The sequence below is a fragment of the Haliotis rubra genome, unplaced genomic scaffold (assembly GCF_003918875.1).
Source record: "Haliotis rubra isolate DU_JTF1 unplaced genomic scaffold, ASM391887v1 Scf475, whole genome shotgun sequence".
Classification (NCBI taxonomy): domain Eukaryota; kingdom Metazoa; phylum Mollusca; class Gastropoda; order Lepetellida; family Haliotidae; genus Haliotis; species Haliotis rubra.
The window spans coordinates 549,919-564,873 of NW_025767163.1; the positions used below are offsets into that span (position 1 = coordinate 549,919).

The 14,955-nt window shown below is 38.0% G+C and overlaps 1 protein-coding gene across 1 annotated transcript in view; it reads left to right on the top strand.

Moving 5' to 3' along the window:
• Positions 1-14,955, top strand: part of LOC124290813 — a 60,423-nt gene that overhangs the window by 44,766 nt on the left and 702 nt on the right. The window contains exons 2-7 of the mRNA XM_046727639.1: positions 7,847-8,020; positions 9,450-9,617; positions 10,189-10,464; positions 11,021-11,254; positions 13,110-13,295; positions 14,764-14,946. Of these exons, the coding sequence (XP_046583595.1) occupies positions 7,847-8,020; positions 9,450-9,617; positions 10,189-10,464; positions 11,021-11,254; positions 13,110-13,295; positions 14,764-14,946 (1,221 nt within the window). The remainder of the gene's footprint in view (positions 1-7,846; positions 8,021-9,449; positions 9,618-10,188; positions 10,465-11,020; positions 11,255-13,109; positions 13,296-14,763; positions 14,947-14,955) is intronic.

Consider the following 14,955-nt stretch of genomic DNA (forward strand, 5'->3'; position numbering starts at 1 on the left):
GCAAGACTTTGCCACCTGTTAGCCATCGCTGTGTTAACAGTATAACAAATGTCATTGTAACCGAAAAGGAGGTATCTGATAAGACCTTCCCAGCAAACAAATCTAGTGGACCTGATGGCATTAACATGAGAGTGTTAAAACGAATTTGTACATCTATAGCTGAACCTCTTTGTTTGTTGTATAATATATCACTGAGTGACTGTTTCCTACATTGTGGAACACTGGTAATGTTACTCCTATTTTGAAAGAAGGAAATGCATCCCTCCCAACTAATTACAGACCTATTAGTTTAATACCTATCCTTTGGAAAATCCTTGAAAGAATAATGGTAAAGCATGTGCACGACCATTTCCATGAACATAACATTTTAAGTAAATTCCAGTCAGGTTTTACTGCTAGTCATTCTACTACATCTCAACTTAGACATTTATCTAGTTTATGCTCAGTCCTAGATAATCACCACCTTTACTGTATGCTGTTTTGTGATATTTCAAAAGCTTTTTACAGGGCATGGCATAAAGGTTTATTGCACAAATAAGAAAATGATGGCGTTCGTGGAAACGTACTTAGTTGATTAACTTACTACCTATCTGGGCCCGGTTGTTCAATACTCGGTTATCTTAACCACCGGTTAACTCCTAACGGCCGGTTAAAACCTTAACCGGCCGTTAGGTAACCGAACGTTAAACGTGCGTTGTTCAAAACATGGTTAGTCATGCCGTTAGCTAACGTCGCCGTCAAAGTTCAATAGTGTGGTTAACGTCACTGGTTAGCTTCCATATATCCCATAGTTCCGTTTTCTGTTTACTTCCGGTTTACCAAAAATGGAAACGCAAAATGTCGCCTGCACCCCAAGGAAAAAGAGAAGTCGAAATTTCTCTGCTGACGAAGAGAATGTAATCCAGTCAATGGTTGAGGCCAACTCTATAGTTTATCATAGGCATGCGAATGTCGTAGCGTTACGAACGTTTTGAATTGGAACACAAGGTTCCAGCCGTTTGCATAATGTATATTTCAAAGACATATGATCCCAGCTCTGTGTAGGACTTACTTCAATTCCAGCAACAGAAAAGACATTTTATTGAAAAACTATAGCACAGCTATAGATAAAATATGATGAATCCATGAAAATAATATTAATATTAGAAGCATGTTGTCCGTGGATAGAAAATGTATAAATATTACACTCAGAGTTACGCTTAGACGGCTACAGTCTTAATGAATCTTTGAATTCCCACAAGACCTATCGCTCACTTTTCACTCCTTAAATTGTCATGACTGTATGGCCAAGTCGTGAAGATGCTATCAATATCATTTATTAATTATTTGCCAAGTCTGTCAAAAATTGTAATGTATGAACGCACATTGCCAAATCCTTTAACATCAAACAATATAGATGTTGTGTAATTAATACCATAGCTTTTATCTGAAATATGCATTCAATACCAATAGAAACGTAATATGTTACTAGCACCTCGTGCAATTAATCAAACTGTAATCGTACTATAGGCCCCAGGGCTAACACTGCTGAATAAAATCGATCTATTATCCGACCTTACTTTTGACAAAAATCTCATGAATAATACTGTGCAATATCGTCATTACCTGAACGCCTTCACAGACGCATATTCCGGAAAGATGTCTTGAAAAACATGAAGCTGCGTCTAATTTATAGATGAACATAATTTCCTCGATACTCATTAATCAGATGAGCCTTCATTTAGTTCAATTCACAAGTGACTGCAGAAAATGCATAATTCTTGTTAATGACTTCACGGTCGGAAAACATGTATTATATTTCATAAGTGCATTATAGAACGCTGTAGTAGATAAACATAATTTCCTCGATACTCATTAATCAGGTGAACCTCCATTTAATGCAAAGATAGTTCTTTTCAATGTCTTCAAGGACGGAAAACATGTATTATATTTCATAAGGGTATTATAGAACGCTGCAACGATTCGGCAGAGAAATACTATTGTGCTATTGTATTCCTTCTATGAACCTATCAGTGTATAACAATAGCATTCAGATATTGTTATAAAATAAGTTAAACATTCCAAATATTATCGTGTAATATGACAAGAGATAGTGTTGTGTTCGCTGGGACAAAAAGGTTTCGATATTCAAATATAACATTTAATCAAAGTGACTACGAAGTAGGCCTGCATATCACTCACAACAGAAATAGATACATACTATTACTGAAATGATTAGTAAAAATATAATTAAAATCCATCTAGGGGAAGGGATGCCAGACGGACATCGGATAATTACTTGGAGTATAGACTTTCAAAATTAGCATATTAATTAACAATGATATCAGTTTTTAATAAAATCACTAATAATTCTGAAACGTTGCCGATAAGCCTGGAATCGTGTTCAGATGTTTTCATAAATACACTCACACGAACGCCCAAGTGCACTTTGCGCCCTATTGGATAGTGTTTACAAAATCACGTTTCGGGAAGGCCGGTATTGAAGCGCCAATTACATCACTTGTATTTCATATTCAGCGGCGACAAATGAATCACTGCATTCTAAGGCTGGGACGGGTACTCGGGTACTCGAATTCGGGTCGGGTACAGCTGGAATCGAGTCCTATATCTAGGAATCGAGTATTCGGAAAGGGAGAGAGCTCTGTAATGACAAGGGCAGACAATAGCTTGTCTTTTTCAATTTTGACGTAACACACATTTACATCATTGAGTGAGTGAGTTTAGTTTTACGCCGCACTCAGCAATATTCCAGCTATATGGCGGCGGTCTGTAAATAATCGAGTCTGGACCAGACAATCCAGTGATCAACAACATAAGCATCGATGTGCGCAATTGGGAACCGATGACATATGTCAACCAAGTCAGCGAGTCTGACCACCCGATCCCGTTAGTCGCCTCTTACGACAAGCATGGGTTACTGAAGATCCATATTCTAACCCGGAAATTCACGGGTTTTTACATCATTGGTATTGTCCGATTAATTGAGCATAGTTTTAATGACTAATTTATCTGTGCATGAGCAGTGAATAGTTAAGTTACAGTAGCAGCAGGTACAAAACGTTCGTTGTTATAACGAGGAATGTAAGTAATGGTGTTACTCTCTATATTGGTTAAACAGACGTAAATTAAATAGCTTGAGGTCAGTTTTAATGTCTTATTACCAACTGTTCAAGTTTTCTACAATAATCTCTGTCAAATCGTGATTGAATATTCAGAAAGTTGACCCGAATGTATTTCTTACATTTCCGGGTACTCGATTCCGATTCGGGTACGTACATGCGGGTACTCGATTCCATTGTTTCCTACTCGTCCCAGCCCTACTGAATTCCTAATACATTTTAGAATCTAATTACAACTGGTCTTTTTGGCACCAACACCCAGTGTCTAGATAAAGTGAAACGAAAGATATTGGGGGTGGAAACAACTGCTGTTCTCGAAAGACAACACCTGTTTGAAATGTAAACAACGAAAATTTTAGACTTTATACCGTGCAGCATTTTCTCAAATTTTCAGACACCCATTTGCATGGAAAAGGTAGTAGCAAGAAATAGGAAATTAAAAATAGATACAATACAGGAATGTGATGTAGTTACACGAAACCGTCAAGTTTCTGTGCTGCGTGACGCCATGACTGACGCAAAATCACGCAGAACGACAACGGTAATAATCGGCATTTCTGGCTTCTTCTCTATCTTAAAATGGGAGTGTATTTGGCAATTTCTCTGAGGTGAAGGTCGGTAGAATAAGAAGATAAACAATCACCATATCCCGCCGATTACACTTTCAGTATCATAATATAATCATTCGGATATTTTTTCATGAAACTAATTTAATTATCTACATGTAGCCTTGTTCAATATCATATCATACGTGGGTATAGGGTGTTCGTGTTATATTCTTTGAAAGTGTTTGTTTGAATAATATTTACAGAAGAAATTCACACATTTAGTGTAGTAAAGCATATATAAACCTTTCCACAAGTGTTAACAGATGAAACGTAGGCATCATGTATTTGTACGACATGTATTTTAGTTCCTATGATGTGCATAGTTACAGTTTCGTATGTAACTTTTCGTCAGAATAATATACACCCTATCCTTTCTTTGCTGAACTGGCATCATGAAAGCAGTGTTAGCCATGAACGCCATTTGCGAGTTATGTTAGCGGCGGTCCTTAGGTGTGTTAACTTAACGTCACGTTAACAGCCTGTTAAAGTTAACAGAGTTTTGAACAACAAGATAACCCTCTGTTATTAGGTAACAGTCAGTTAAATGTACTTAACGGCTGGTTTAAAGATAACCGAGTTTTGAACAACCGGGCCCTGATAGACGACAGTGTGTCTCTGTTAATGGAACATTATGAAAACTAAATGTTACTGCAGGGGTTCCTCAAGGGTCTGCCCTTGGTTAATTTGTGTTCCTTGTATATATCAATGATTTACCTGGAAATTTACAAAATATCACAATAATGTTGGCCGATGACACATCAATCGGTGTTGCGGGAAAATATGTAAAATCCATAGAAGCAGCTCTCAACTATGATTTAGCCCAATTGAATAAATGGGCAGAAAAGTGGTGTGGTGTGTTCTAACGGTTATATCTAGCATACTTTAAGACAGAGGGGGTGGTGGTGGTTCTAACGGTTATATCTCAACTACATGTAGAGGCGGGAGGCCTAACGGGTATGAACAACGATAAAAAATTTCATGCATTTATGACCGAAAGTTTCTAACCTTTTATCAGTCTCTAAAAGGGAATTGGCAATAGATTTTAATGAGCTTCGTCCTTCAAGCCTGAACACCTTTTAATATGGTTGATTAATCCTTTGTCATTTATCAAAATAAGTAGTGAGGTTGTGCTTTATTGTTATAAATATCTAAAATATATGGACACTATTGGGACGTTGGTAACTGTCATCAGACATTATTTGACGACATTTCTCATGGTTTGAATATAGCCGACTTTATAGAAGATACATATCAGTTTACAACACAACTGCCTAAATCTTGGTATTTTCGAAACCAGAGAAGGGATATGCCGATATTTAGGTCGTTAATCTAGCATATTATGGTCACGAATATAATTTTCTAATTATTACCGAAGTCTTTAATTGCGGAAATTACGCGATAATCTACTTTCCAACAAAGGCAGGCTCCCCGTCATCGTTGTATTTAGAAGGCGGCTTCTTAGAAGCAACGTGACGTGAGAACATTGTTCATGATGTCATGTCACCATGACAAAGTGATATTTTACCCGGTGCATATGGCATGAAAACAAATTATCCCCGATATGTTTGCCCTCGTATGTTATAAGCATTTTTTTTATCATTCTTTGAGGTTAATGCCACCCGTTGAATTCTTTGTTGTATTTTGAGCGGTGAAACTAAATAAATGATTTCTTTGGTCTACCCTAGCAATTAAGTTGTCAACTTCCACTGTATACCTTACGGAAAGAAGTTTTGACTTTACTTTGATAACGAGCACATCTGATCGATTCCTTGAAGCAAATGATGCAATTCAATATCATTTCTACATTTTATTTTAAATGCATCAATCAAATACAACAAATGAGTAGACAGATTGACTGCTATGTGGCAAGGAATAACCAGGCACCAGCGATTTATGATATCCTTAGCAAATGTAACTTAAAATTCCCTCTCATAAAAATACAATAATATGTAGTAATATGATGAAGAAAATAATACGAACCAGGTTAAACTATGACAACGCAATATATGAATGTATGATCGAAACATAAATCATAATAAATCACATATGATTAAAACATTAAAATAACTTCAAATATGTCATTGTGTCAACATTGAAAATAATTCGAAAATGAAGAAAAAGAAACGTGCAAGCGTAAACAAACAATATCCTGTTATTTTGGGATATGCTATGAAGAACTTCAAAATGTAATAGAAATAACATTAAATTATTGAAAGCTATTGCTCGTAAAATATGTCCTTGCGTCAACACCGAAAATAACTCCATAATGAAAAACAATTAACTTTAATTTTTGAAACATACACAAATAATCCCTGGCTTTTTTAAGACGTGTCACGAATAATTTCACAGCTGGTAGAATTAACATGAAATTATAGAAACCATATGCTAACAAAAATTTGAAAATTAGTAATGACAAAGCGTTTGTCACAAACATATAGCTATTACCCCCGCCACATGTCGATATCTGAATGTCGCAATTATCCTCTGTCTGACCCTGGAAATTATGTAAACGTTACCGAAACTGTCATCTGATGCCTTGATACAAAATGCGAACAAATTCCATCCATAAGGTTTGGAGATATCGCAAGAATACTCACTGTGACCTTGAAAATAATCCGAAGGTCACTGAATTCGACTGGCGTTAGACGATACTCCCAACGCATCTTGGTACTACCTTTAAGCAAAACATATTAATTCTGTCTTGTATTTTCACACTAAAAAGTTAGACATGTGCAAAACACTTCACTGTGAACTTAAAATGAGCACAAGTTTCCCAATCAATTGGTGTTGGGGGAATCCCGCCAATACACCTTGATATAAAATTGGATCAAAATCTATTAATACTTTCATGAGTTCGCGGCCACCAAGCTTGGCATGTGCAAAACTGTTACACTTTCGCTGTGACCTTTAAATTGTCCTCAAGGTCACTAAATTCAAGTGGTGTCGGTAAATCTCCAATCTCCAGTCAATAAACCTTGGTACCAAATTTGAACAAAATCCATCATTTCTTTCTCGAGTTCTTTCAGTAAACAGAATGGGGGGTCATTTGAACAAGCGATTGTAGTTTTGAAATTGCTTTTTTGTGCAGTTTAATATCTAAGTTTGATTCTAGCCGACTTCTACCAATCTCAAACATAGCATATTTTGTTTCCTGAAGTTTGTGATGCATTTTATTGCAGATTTTACGTTTTTTGGGAGTACCAAGCCAAGATACAAAGTCTCACAAAATGGGGATCGTGAGGCTGCAACATAGAAAAACCAATTTGCTTGAGGCTGACAGATAATATGTAGAAAAAACCCCATAAAAACAGCTGCATTTGTATCATATTCTAGGTGAGGCTGACTACTATTTGAACGTCCCTCGTAGTTATACCCGTTAGAAAACCCACCCACCTCTCCGACTCTACATGCATGCAAGTGTGTTAGATATACCCGTTAGAAACCCACCCCTACCCCAACCCCACTTTATATGTATACATATCAAAACCTCAAAAGATATTTGCGAAAAGACATGATACAGAGGACAGTTTATATCGATTATATATCAGGACGAATATCATTTTCGTCATTTGGCTAAGATTTGTCAATTCTTTCTTGGGTTATCACGCTAATAATCTTTATATTGGCAAAACCCTCAGATTTCTGCTGTGACCTTGAAAATTATCTCAAGGTCACTCCATTTCACTTGTGTCGGTGAATCTCGCCAATATACCTTGGTACCAAATTTGAACAAAATCCATCATTTCTTTCTTGAGTTATCGCCCTAACAAGGTTATTTAATGTATGAAATGCAACGAAAAACAAACACCCGCGAATTTACGAGTGATTAAAACTGTTATTACAATTTACGTAAACATTTATTACATGTTACCGCAACGAAATTATTACAATTTACGTCAATTTTTATTACAATTTGCGTTTTTATTACAATTTACGTCGTAACAAGGGTGATCTTTTCCTCCAGGAGTAGTCGTGACACATATAGCATTTGTGTGTTGCACATAATTTAGGCTCATACAACCGATTTAATATCTTAATACAAAATAAGTATCCTGAAAAGGAATTAATGTACTGTATAAGTAAACCCACAAGTATTTGTTTTTATGGATATGTTTTCAGACCTACCCCACAACGACTGTGGTGAGCCTCCGCCGTGTGCCAATACGTACAGGACATTTCCGGAAAACAACACTGTGGAATACCGGTGTATAGACACCTACTTTATATCATCAGGGGACCTAGTCCGGCATTGTGTCAACGGAAAGTACAATGGCACCTGTCCAGTTTGCACACGTAAGTTCCTTCATGATACTTTTCTGTAAGTCCCCATGGTCCCTAGTATGGTGATCTACCTTCAGTTATATTGTATTGTGATTTATAGTTAAAATATTTTAGATTTAATTACTAGTCTTAAATTTAATCCTGTGATAATCTAGTTGTTTACTTTTCTTTACAGACAGGTAAGTATATTTTTAGTTTGCTTTTATTCATTAATATATAAATTTACAACTTTCTTAGTCACGATATGGCTGAAATACTGTCGATGTGACTTTAAATTCTATCTCGGTCACTCACTCATAATATTTTCTTAAATCAGTTAAAATGGTTTGAGGAAATACATCGCTTAATGGGGATTGGGAATATTGAATTTTTTAAAGGAGTGAATGTAATTCAATTCTGTATATTTTTTTTATTCAAAACATCAGAATGTTATTATGCGCAAGTCATATATCTGACATAAACATTGTTTATGTTATTTTTTCCATTACTTAAATTTCGAAGCCGCAATACAAACTAAAAGATGAGAGATTTCTGTGTTGTGGAACGCCGCACTCAGGATTATTCCACTTATATTACGGCGGTCTGGAAATAATCTAATCTCGACAAGGCCATCCTGTGATTGACATAACGAGCATCGGTATCCGGGATCTGAATACGATGACGTGCATTAACCACGTCAACTAGCCTGTCAACCCGATCCCTTTAGTCGCCCCCAATGAAAGGCCTGGGTTGCTAAGGACCAATTTTAACTGGGAAGATAAAAAAAGACAATGTTGGTATATTGTAGCAAATATATTAACGCTCATATTTTAATGAAGTTTTGATTGCTAATGAGGGAATAAAAGTTGCAGTCAAAATTATTATCTGGGAATTATAATTAATTCCAAACATTTGGGATGAAAAAGTGTTAATAAGAACTACGACGTAGAAAATACAACCTCTGTTTTCCTTTCAGAATATCATCTCAGACGTGTAAGGGTTTTATAAAACATAATTTAGGCATTTAATTCCATTTCCCTTGTTTATTCACGTTTGTCTCCCTATCACTAAGAAACAAAGCAGAAATTCACTTCAATGTTTATTCGTCAATTTGCATGTTGTTTTGGTTGTGTATTTTGAAGATGTAGCTGAATAGTGAAGAAAGAATCTTAAAAAGAAAGAAAACTTCATAGTGACACCAAGTTATAAGAACTTTGTTACAACGTTGTGAGGAGCCTAAAGTAGAACGTTTCCTCAACGTCAATGTGTAACGTCGTTATCATGTCCTGACATAACGTTATAAAATGACGTAATACTTACGTTGTGTAATGACTTTACCAATCAACAACATTCCCTCAACGTTGTGAAAATGCTGTGTGTTAGCTGGGATGAGAGAATAAAGCTAACTCAAAACACTCAACTTCAAGCATATAATAACAAGAGCAAATCGTTGTGTTTTCAGTGGACTGTGGGCCTCCTCTTAACACAAGCTACGCCAGTATAAGCTCTACAGGAACTAAAGCAGGAGACAAGGTGACGTACACCTGCCCCGACGGTTTCCTTGTACCCTCAACAGACACTGAATGCAGTGGATCATCTGGGACCTGGTTGGCTGGGGACAGATGCTTTGGTAAGTCCTGCACAGGCAAATATACAAAAAACGTGCATAGAGAAACGTTGACGTACTGTTTCAGTTTGAACAAGACAACACAAGCACCACACGAAACTGTTTATCCAGGAATGCCCATGAAATGGCATTTTTCAGTATGCTGCTTACTGTCGTAAACGGATGTTAAATCTAGACATAGGCTACATCCCTTCATTTGGGATGGCCCAATTGTCTGAAGCGCAGTTCTCTGTGCCAGTTGCTTCCCTTTGCATGCTAGAAACCTGTGATCATGAGTTCGAATAAAATATTCTGACTTTGTTTGAAGGGTTATCCCTACTATAGACCTTCGTGGTTTTCACCAAAGTGGTAAACGTGTCCGGCTGGCATTGATTCTGGCTATCTTCTGATGCCAAACTGATGCGCCATAATATAAATGAATTTTGGTCACTTCCATGTCGGCGCCGTTTACTGAACAAAGAAAATTAACCCACACTATCGCCGTTTTGGTACTGATAATGATGGTGAAGGCAAACAAGTTATAAAAAAAGTTTCTTGATCATAAAATTTTATAAAGTTTCACTTATCCATCCAGCCAATAGCACTCTAGACGTTGCAGCGTTCACCGCAGTACAGACGTCCACAGCGACTTTGGACGACATCCTCAACACTACAACCGTGCATCTCCCACTGCCGACTAACCCTGTATTCAGTGCTGCCTATGCTGTGGATCCAACAAAACTGGGAGTTAGTCTTGCCAACGGCGACTGTAGCAGCACTGCACGTGAGCAACGTCCTCATATGAACGTCACTTTGGGCAACTTCTATGACGTCTTTCGAGTAGCCGTGACACTACCGGACGATGACTTTGGTGAGAGCGGATCAAAGAATATTACTGTTTGTTTGCTATTGACTTCTCGTTCTAGTAATATTCCAGCTATAATATAGTTGTATGTTCGTTGACCAGACAATCAAGTGTCATCGGGAACATTAACATTGTGAAGCAATTTTCTCATACTCATGTATGCCAGATGCCCATGTTCCTTTTGTCTGTTTACTGTTACCAGTATACATCTGTTCTCAAGTCATCACGCTTCTTTGACCCGTGAAGATCCGGGGTAGAATAGGTCTTCAGCAACCCATGCTTGACACAAAAGGCGTAAGAGGCGACTTAACGGTATCGGGTGGTCAGGCTCGCTGACTTGGTTGACACATGTCATTGGTTCCAAATTGCGCAGATCGATGCTCATGCTGTTGATCACTGGATTGCCTGGTCCAGACTCGATTATTTACAGACTGCCGCCATATAGCTGGAATATTGCTGAGTAAACTAAATTCACTCACTCACTCACGCTTCTTTATATTGATTTCCATGACATGGTTCACTAGCATCTTGTCTATTTCACTCCATGCCTCACGTGTTTAAGCCTACTCGCTACCCAACCTGGCAGTGAAGCTTCAAAACAACCCCGCGCACAGGTGGCATACCTGTATGAAACACACGGCCATCATACCAGTGGGGTCCAGGTTCGTTGCTACATGTACGGGTCAACGGTACCCAGGGTTTGGGAAGTATCTACAACTTGAGGTGGATTTTGGAGACAATCCTGGCATGTTACAGATATGCCGGATTGAGGTATATGCCCGGCCCTTAACGTCAGGTAGGTTAAGCATGCCTTATGTCCATCCAATACACACTTTGATCGCACTCGTAACTTTTTTTAAAACGCTTCACCATGAACTACAGAAGTAGGTATTAAAACCATTCTTGATAAATGCACAATCGTGAGCCTGTACGGTTTTATTTAGTGAACACGCGTTACTTGTTTGTTGTAAGAGAAACCTTTGCAATGTCATTCCGATCACGTCACCCCAGGAGAACATAACAATCTAAACCTTGCATGGAGGTAATTAATTTATATAAACATCTATATCGTATTCGTGGGTGTGTAATATACTGCGCAAAAGGAACGTCACTGCACGAATTCAGGGGTTTTGATTGCAATGAAAATAAGAAGAAGTAGGATAAGGATGAATTTATGATTGTCACGTGTCAATGAATACTGTTTCAATAACAGATTCTCCAGAACAGATAAGAACATGGGAGCTTAAAGTCAGTTACTTGAATGACCACTTCAAGCCATACATTTCCGTAGTTGGATTAATTTAGTTAACGCCCCAGGAAAGATTAGACGGAGTTCATCCGACCTGAGTCGGGCATCATTCATTATTCTTTGAAGCTGTTCTCACATGTGATCCTTTAAGTTTACATTTTGGCTTGAGGCAGGTCAGTGCATGCTTCCGATACCAGGTAGTTTCAGGAAGTATCTTGTTGGTCTGACTGTTTGGTCGTTGACGGGCTGGAAGACGTTCTAGCAAACGCCTTTGCCAATGTTCTGACTGTTAGTAATAGTATTCCATACCATGATGGTTAGAATACCCCTAGTCTGTCTAACAATCACCGAACCACGTTATTGTCACTACCGTCTAACCTCCCTGCAATGCTAATGTCCTAAATGAAGAAAGTCTTGAGTTCCTCAGGTTCTGAATTTCCAATCTCACTGGGACTTCTTTTCAATTTAAATGGGTTTATTTGTTACTATCAAAATTATATATATTCCGAGACTAAGTGTTGTTTAAATGGGTTTGTTTAATCCTGTCAAAATTATATATATTCAGAGACTTAGTGTTAGTCTAGGAATACCCCATGAGTCGCTTTCCATAACGTAGACATCTGAATAGAGTCCCTTGTGTCTACCCCAAACTCTCACCAAGCTCACTGCTGTGGACACGAAGCTTCTGGGACTACAGAAAGCAAGCTGTGAGAAAAGGCAGTGATGCTGTCTTTGAGAGCTGACATTCACCCTGGCTAAAAGTCGACTTCTATACCATTAAAGAAAGTAGGGGATATTCCATTTTGCGAGTATACCACTAGCCAATGCCAGTGCCAATGCAAATGAAAAAAGTAATATATATCCATACAGATGAAACATTTCCAAAGGAATAAATTGTCACATTTTCCCTTAATTTCTCATCATCTGTTTCCTCAATCTTGTAAATCCAATATCCCCTACGTGTTTTGAATGGTATATATCAGAACCGATCCCTGATAGGGACCAGCTGTTTTTGTAGCCACTGTGAAATGATGACGGCCTCTCTGTCAATTATTCTGTCATGGCTTTTTTACCCTAAGTCTACCTCTGCGCAGGTGATCGTAGGTAGTGTCGGTGGCATGGTGTAAATGCTGTTGCATGTAGACGCATTTAAGTTGTGTTTTGGCGACCCATTTTACGCATATTTATATCTTTTTTGACCATTAGATATACATTTGGATACTGACAAATAAAACGATATTTTAGTGGGAAATATTCATGAAATATTGTCAAGAAAATATCCTTGCATTTTTTACCGTTCAGTTCAATTGAAACTAATCTTTAATAGAATTAATAGATCTCAATTATTGAGCGTGAAGACAATGAATGTATGCTCTTCAGCATTCGTCGTCTCGTGTTTCAGTTGACTGTGGTCAACTACCTCAACGTCCGTTCTCAGTGATAACTAGTCGTCCGTCAACCACGCACTACAATCGGGCTGTGGAGCGCGTGACTTACGAATGCATAGAGGGCTATAGCGTCAAAGGTGGTCGGATATTAAGTCACTGTAACGTCAACGGCTACTGGACCGGCTCAATCGTGTGCACAGGTCAGTGGACTAGAAAACATTAAATGGATGCCACATTTTGGTCAGACGTAAAGGTTTACGCTCAAGGTCTTATGTAGTTGTTGTGGTTCTCCGCACGGCAAAATGCCATCTGGCAAGATGAGGCTATCAGTATCATGTTCAGAATAAGCTGAAGAAAGCACAAATGTGTTGTGCTGTGAATTTGTATAACAAAGACCAACGCTTCACTCAGGACCAGACAGCCCAGTGATCAACAACATGAGCATCGATCTGCGCAATTGGGATAAGATGACATGTGTAAACCAAGTCAGCGAGCCTGACCACCCGATCCCGTTAGTCGCCTCTTACGACGAGCATGGGTGACTGAAAATCCATCCTAAGCCGGATCTTCACAGGTCCTTTACTCAACCAGTATGAATACAATGCATGTGTGAGAAGGTTGTCGTGCCAAACAGGGTGCCGTTGTACAAAGCGATCTTAGCGCTAGGTCACCGTAACTCACATTCATTAACGTAGACTTAAGGTAGCCTTAGCGCTAAGGTTGTTTTGTACAACGGCACCCTGAGCTTATAACCTGTTGCATCATGGATGGGAACAGTCTATGACGTATTTGGGTTACATAACTACCCATCCCATAACATATTCGTATTACGTTATCCTATTATAAATATTAATATATTCATCTAGTGAGTTTGTTTTGGTTGTTGTTTAACTCCGCACTCAGCAATATTCCAGCTATATGGCGGCGGTCTGTATATAATCTATTCCTCTAGTGAAGTATACTAACGGAAACAGTAACTGTACTTCATATAAAGTTGTGCCTATGTACTATTTGGACATTTTTCTGATGAGTGTATAATTATAACAAATGTATTGACAATGTCATACCAAGTATCAGGAGGCAGATAGGCACGACGTGAAAGAGGGGTATATCTGCGCAAAATATTTCTCTGAGACTTGTTAGGAATGCAATATATGTTCCATGTGAATTTTTGTAAACTTTTTTTTATCTTGAAACTAATGATGGTGAAACGCAGTCTGCTAATCTGAAAACACAGAAAATGAAAATTTTATCAGTAATTTTCCGTTGCAGTTTCTTTGGTGCCTGTTTATCAAAGTGAAACATGACATTTGGAATTTTATTCCAAAATTATCATAGTTAACATTTGCTCATGTTGTACAGAAATCGCAAATTCGGAAAACAAGTTGTTTTATTAAATTAGTGATTGAGAACAAAATTAGGTACTTGTCTCGAAAAATACACATACTAATAATTTAAGTGTTAAAATGAGACTGCAGCACAACCTCCCATTAATTTCCAATGCAATGTTGCCGATCAATTTTTACAGATAATTAATGTGAGCATACCGACGATTACTTTTACATCGAGATGAATATCACGATATCGTACAATTTGTTTCAAATTTGGTTTACGAGACAACTACACTACACGAATAGATTTGCATAGAACGAGTTCCTTTCTCTACAGCTGATGACAACCTCGCACACGACAAACCGGTATCTCTGACATCCCACGACTCCGTGGACGTTTCACCACTGACGGATGGAAACACGTCATCGTGTGTTGTGACACACAACGTGACCGAGAGCACTGTGGTCATTGAATTGGGAAGTGATGTCGAGGTTGGGGATGTTTCCATAACATATTTTGGTAAGAAAA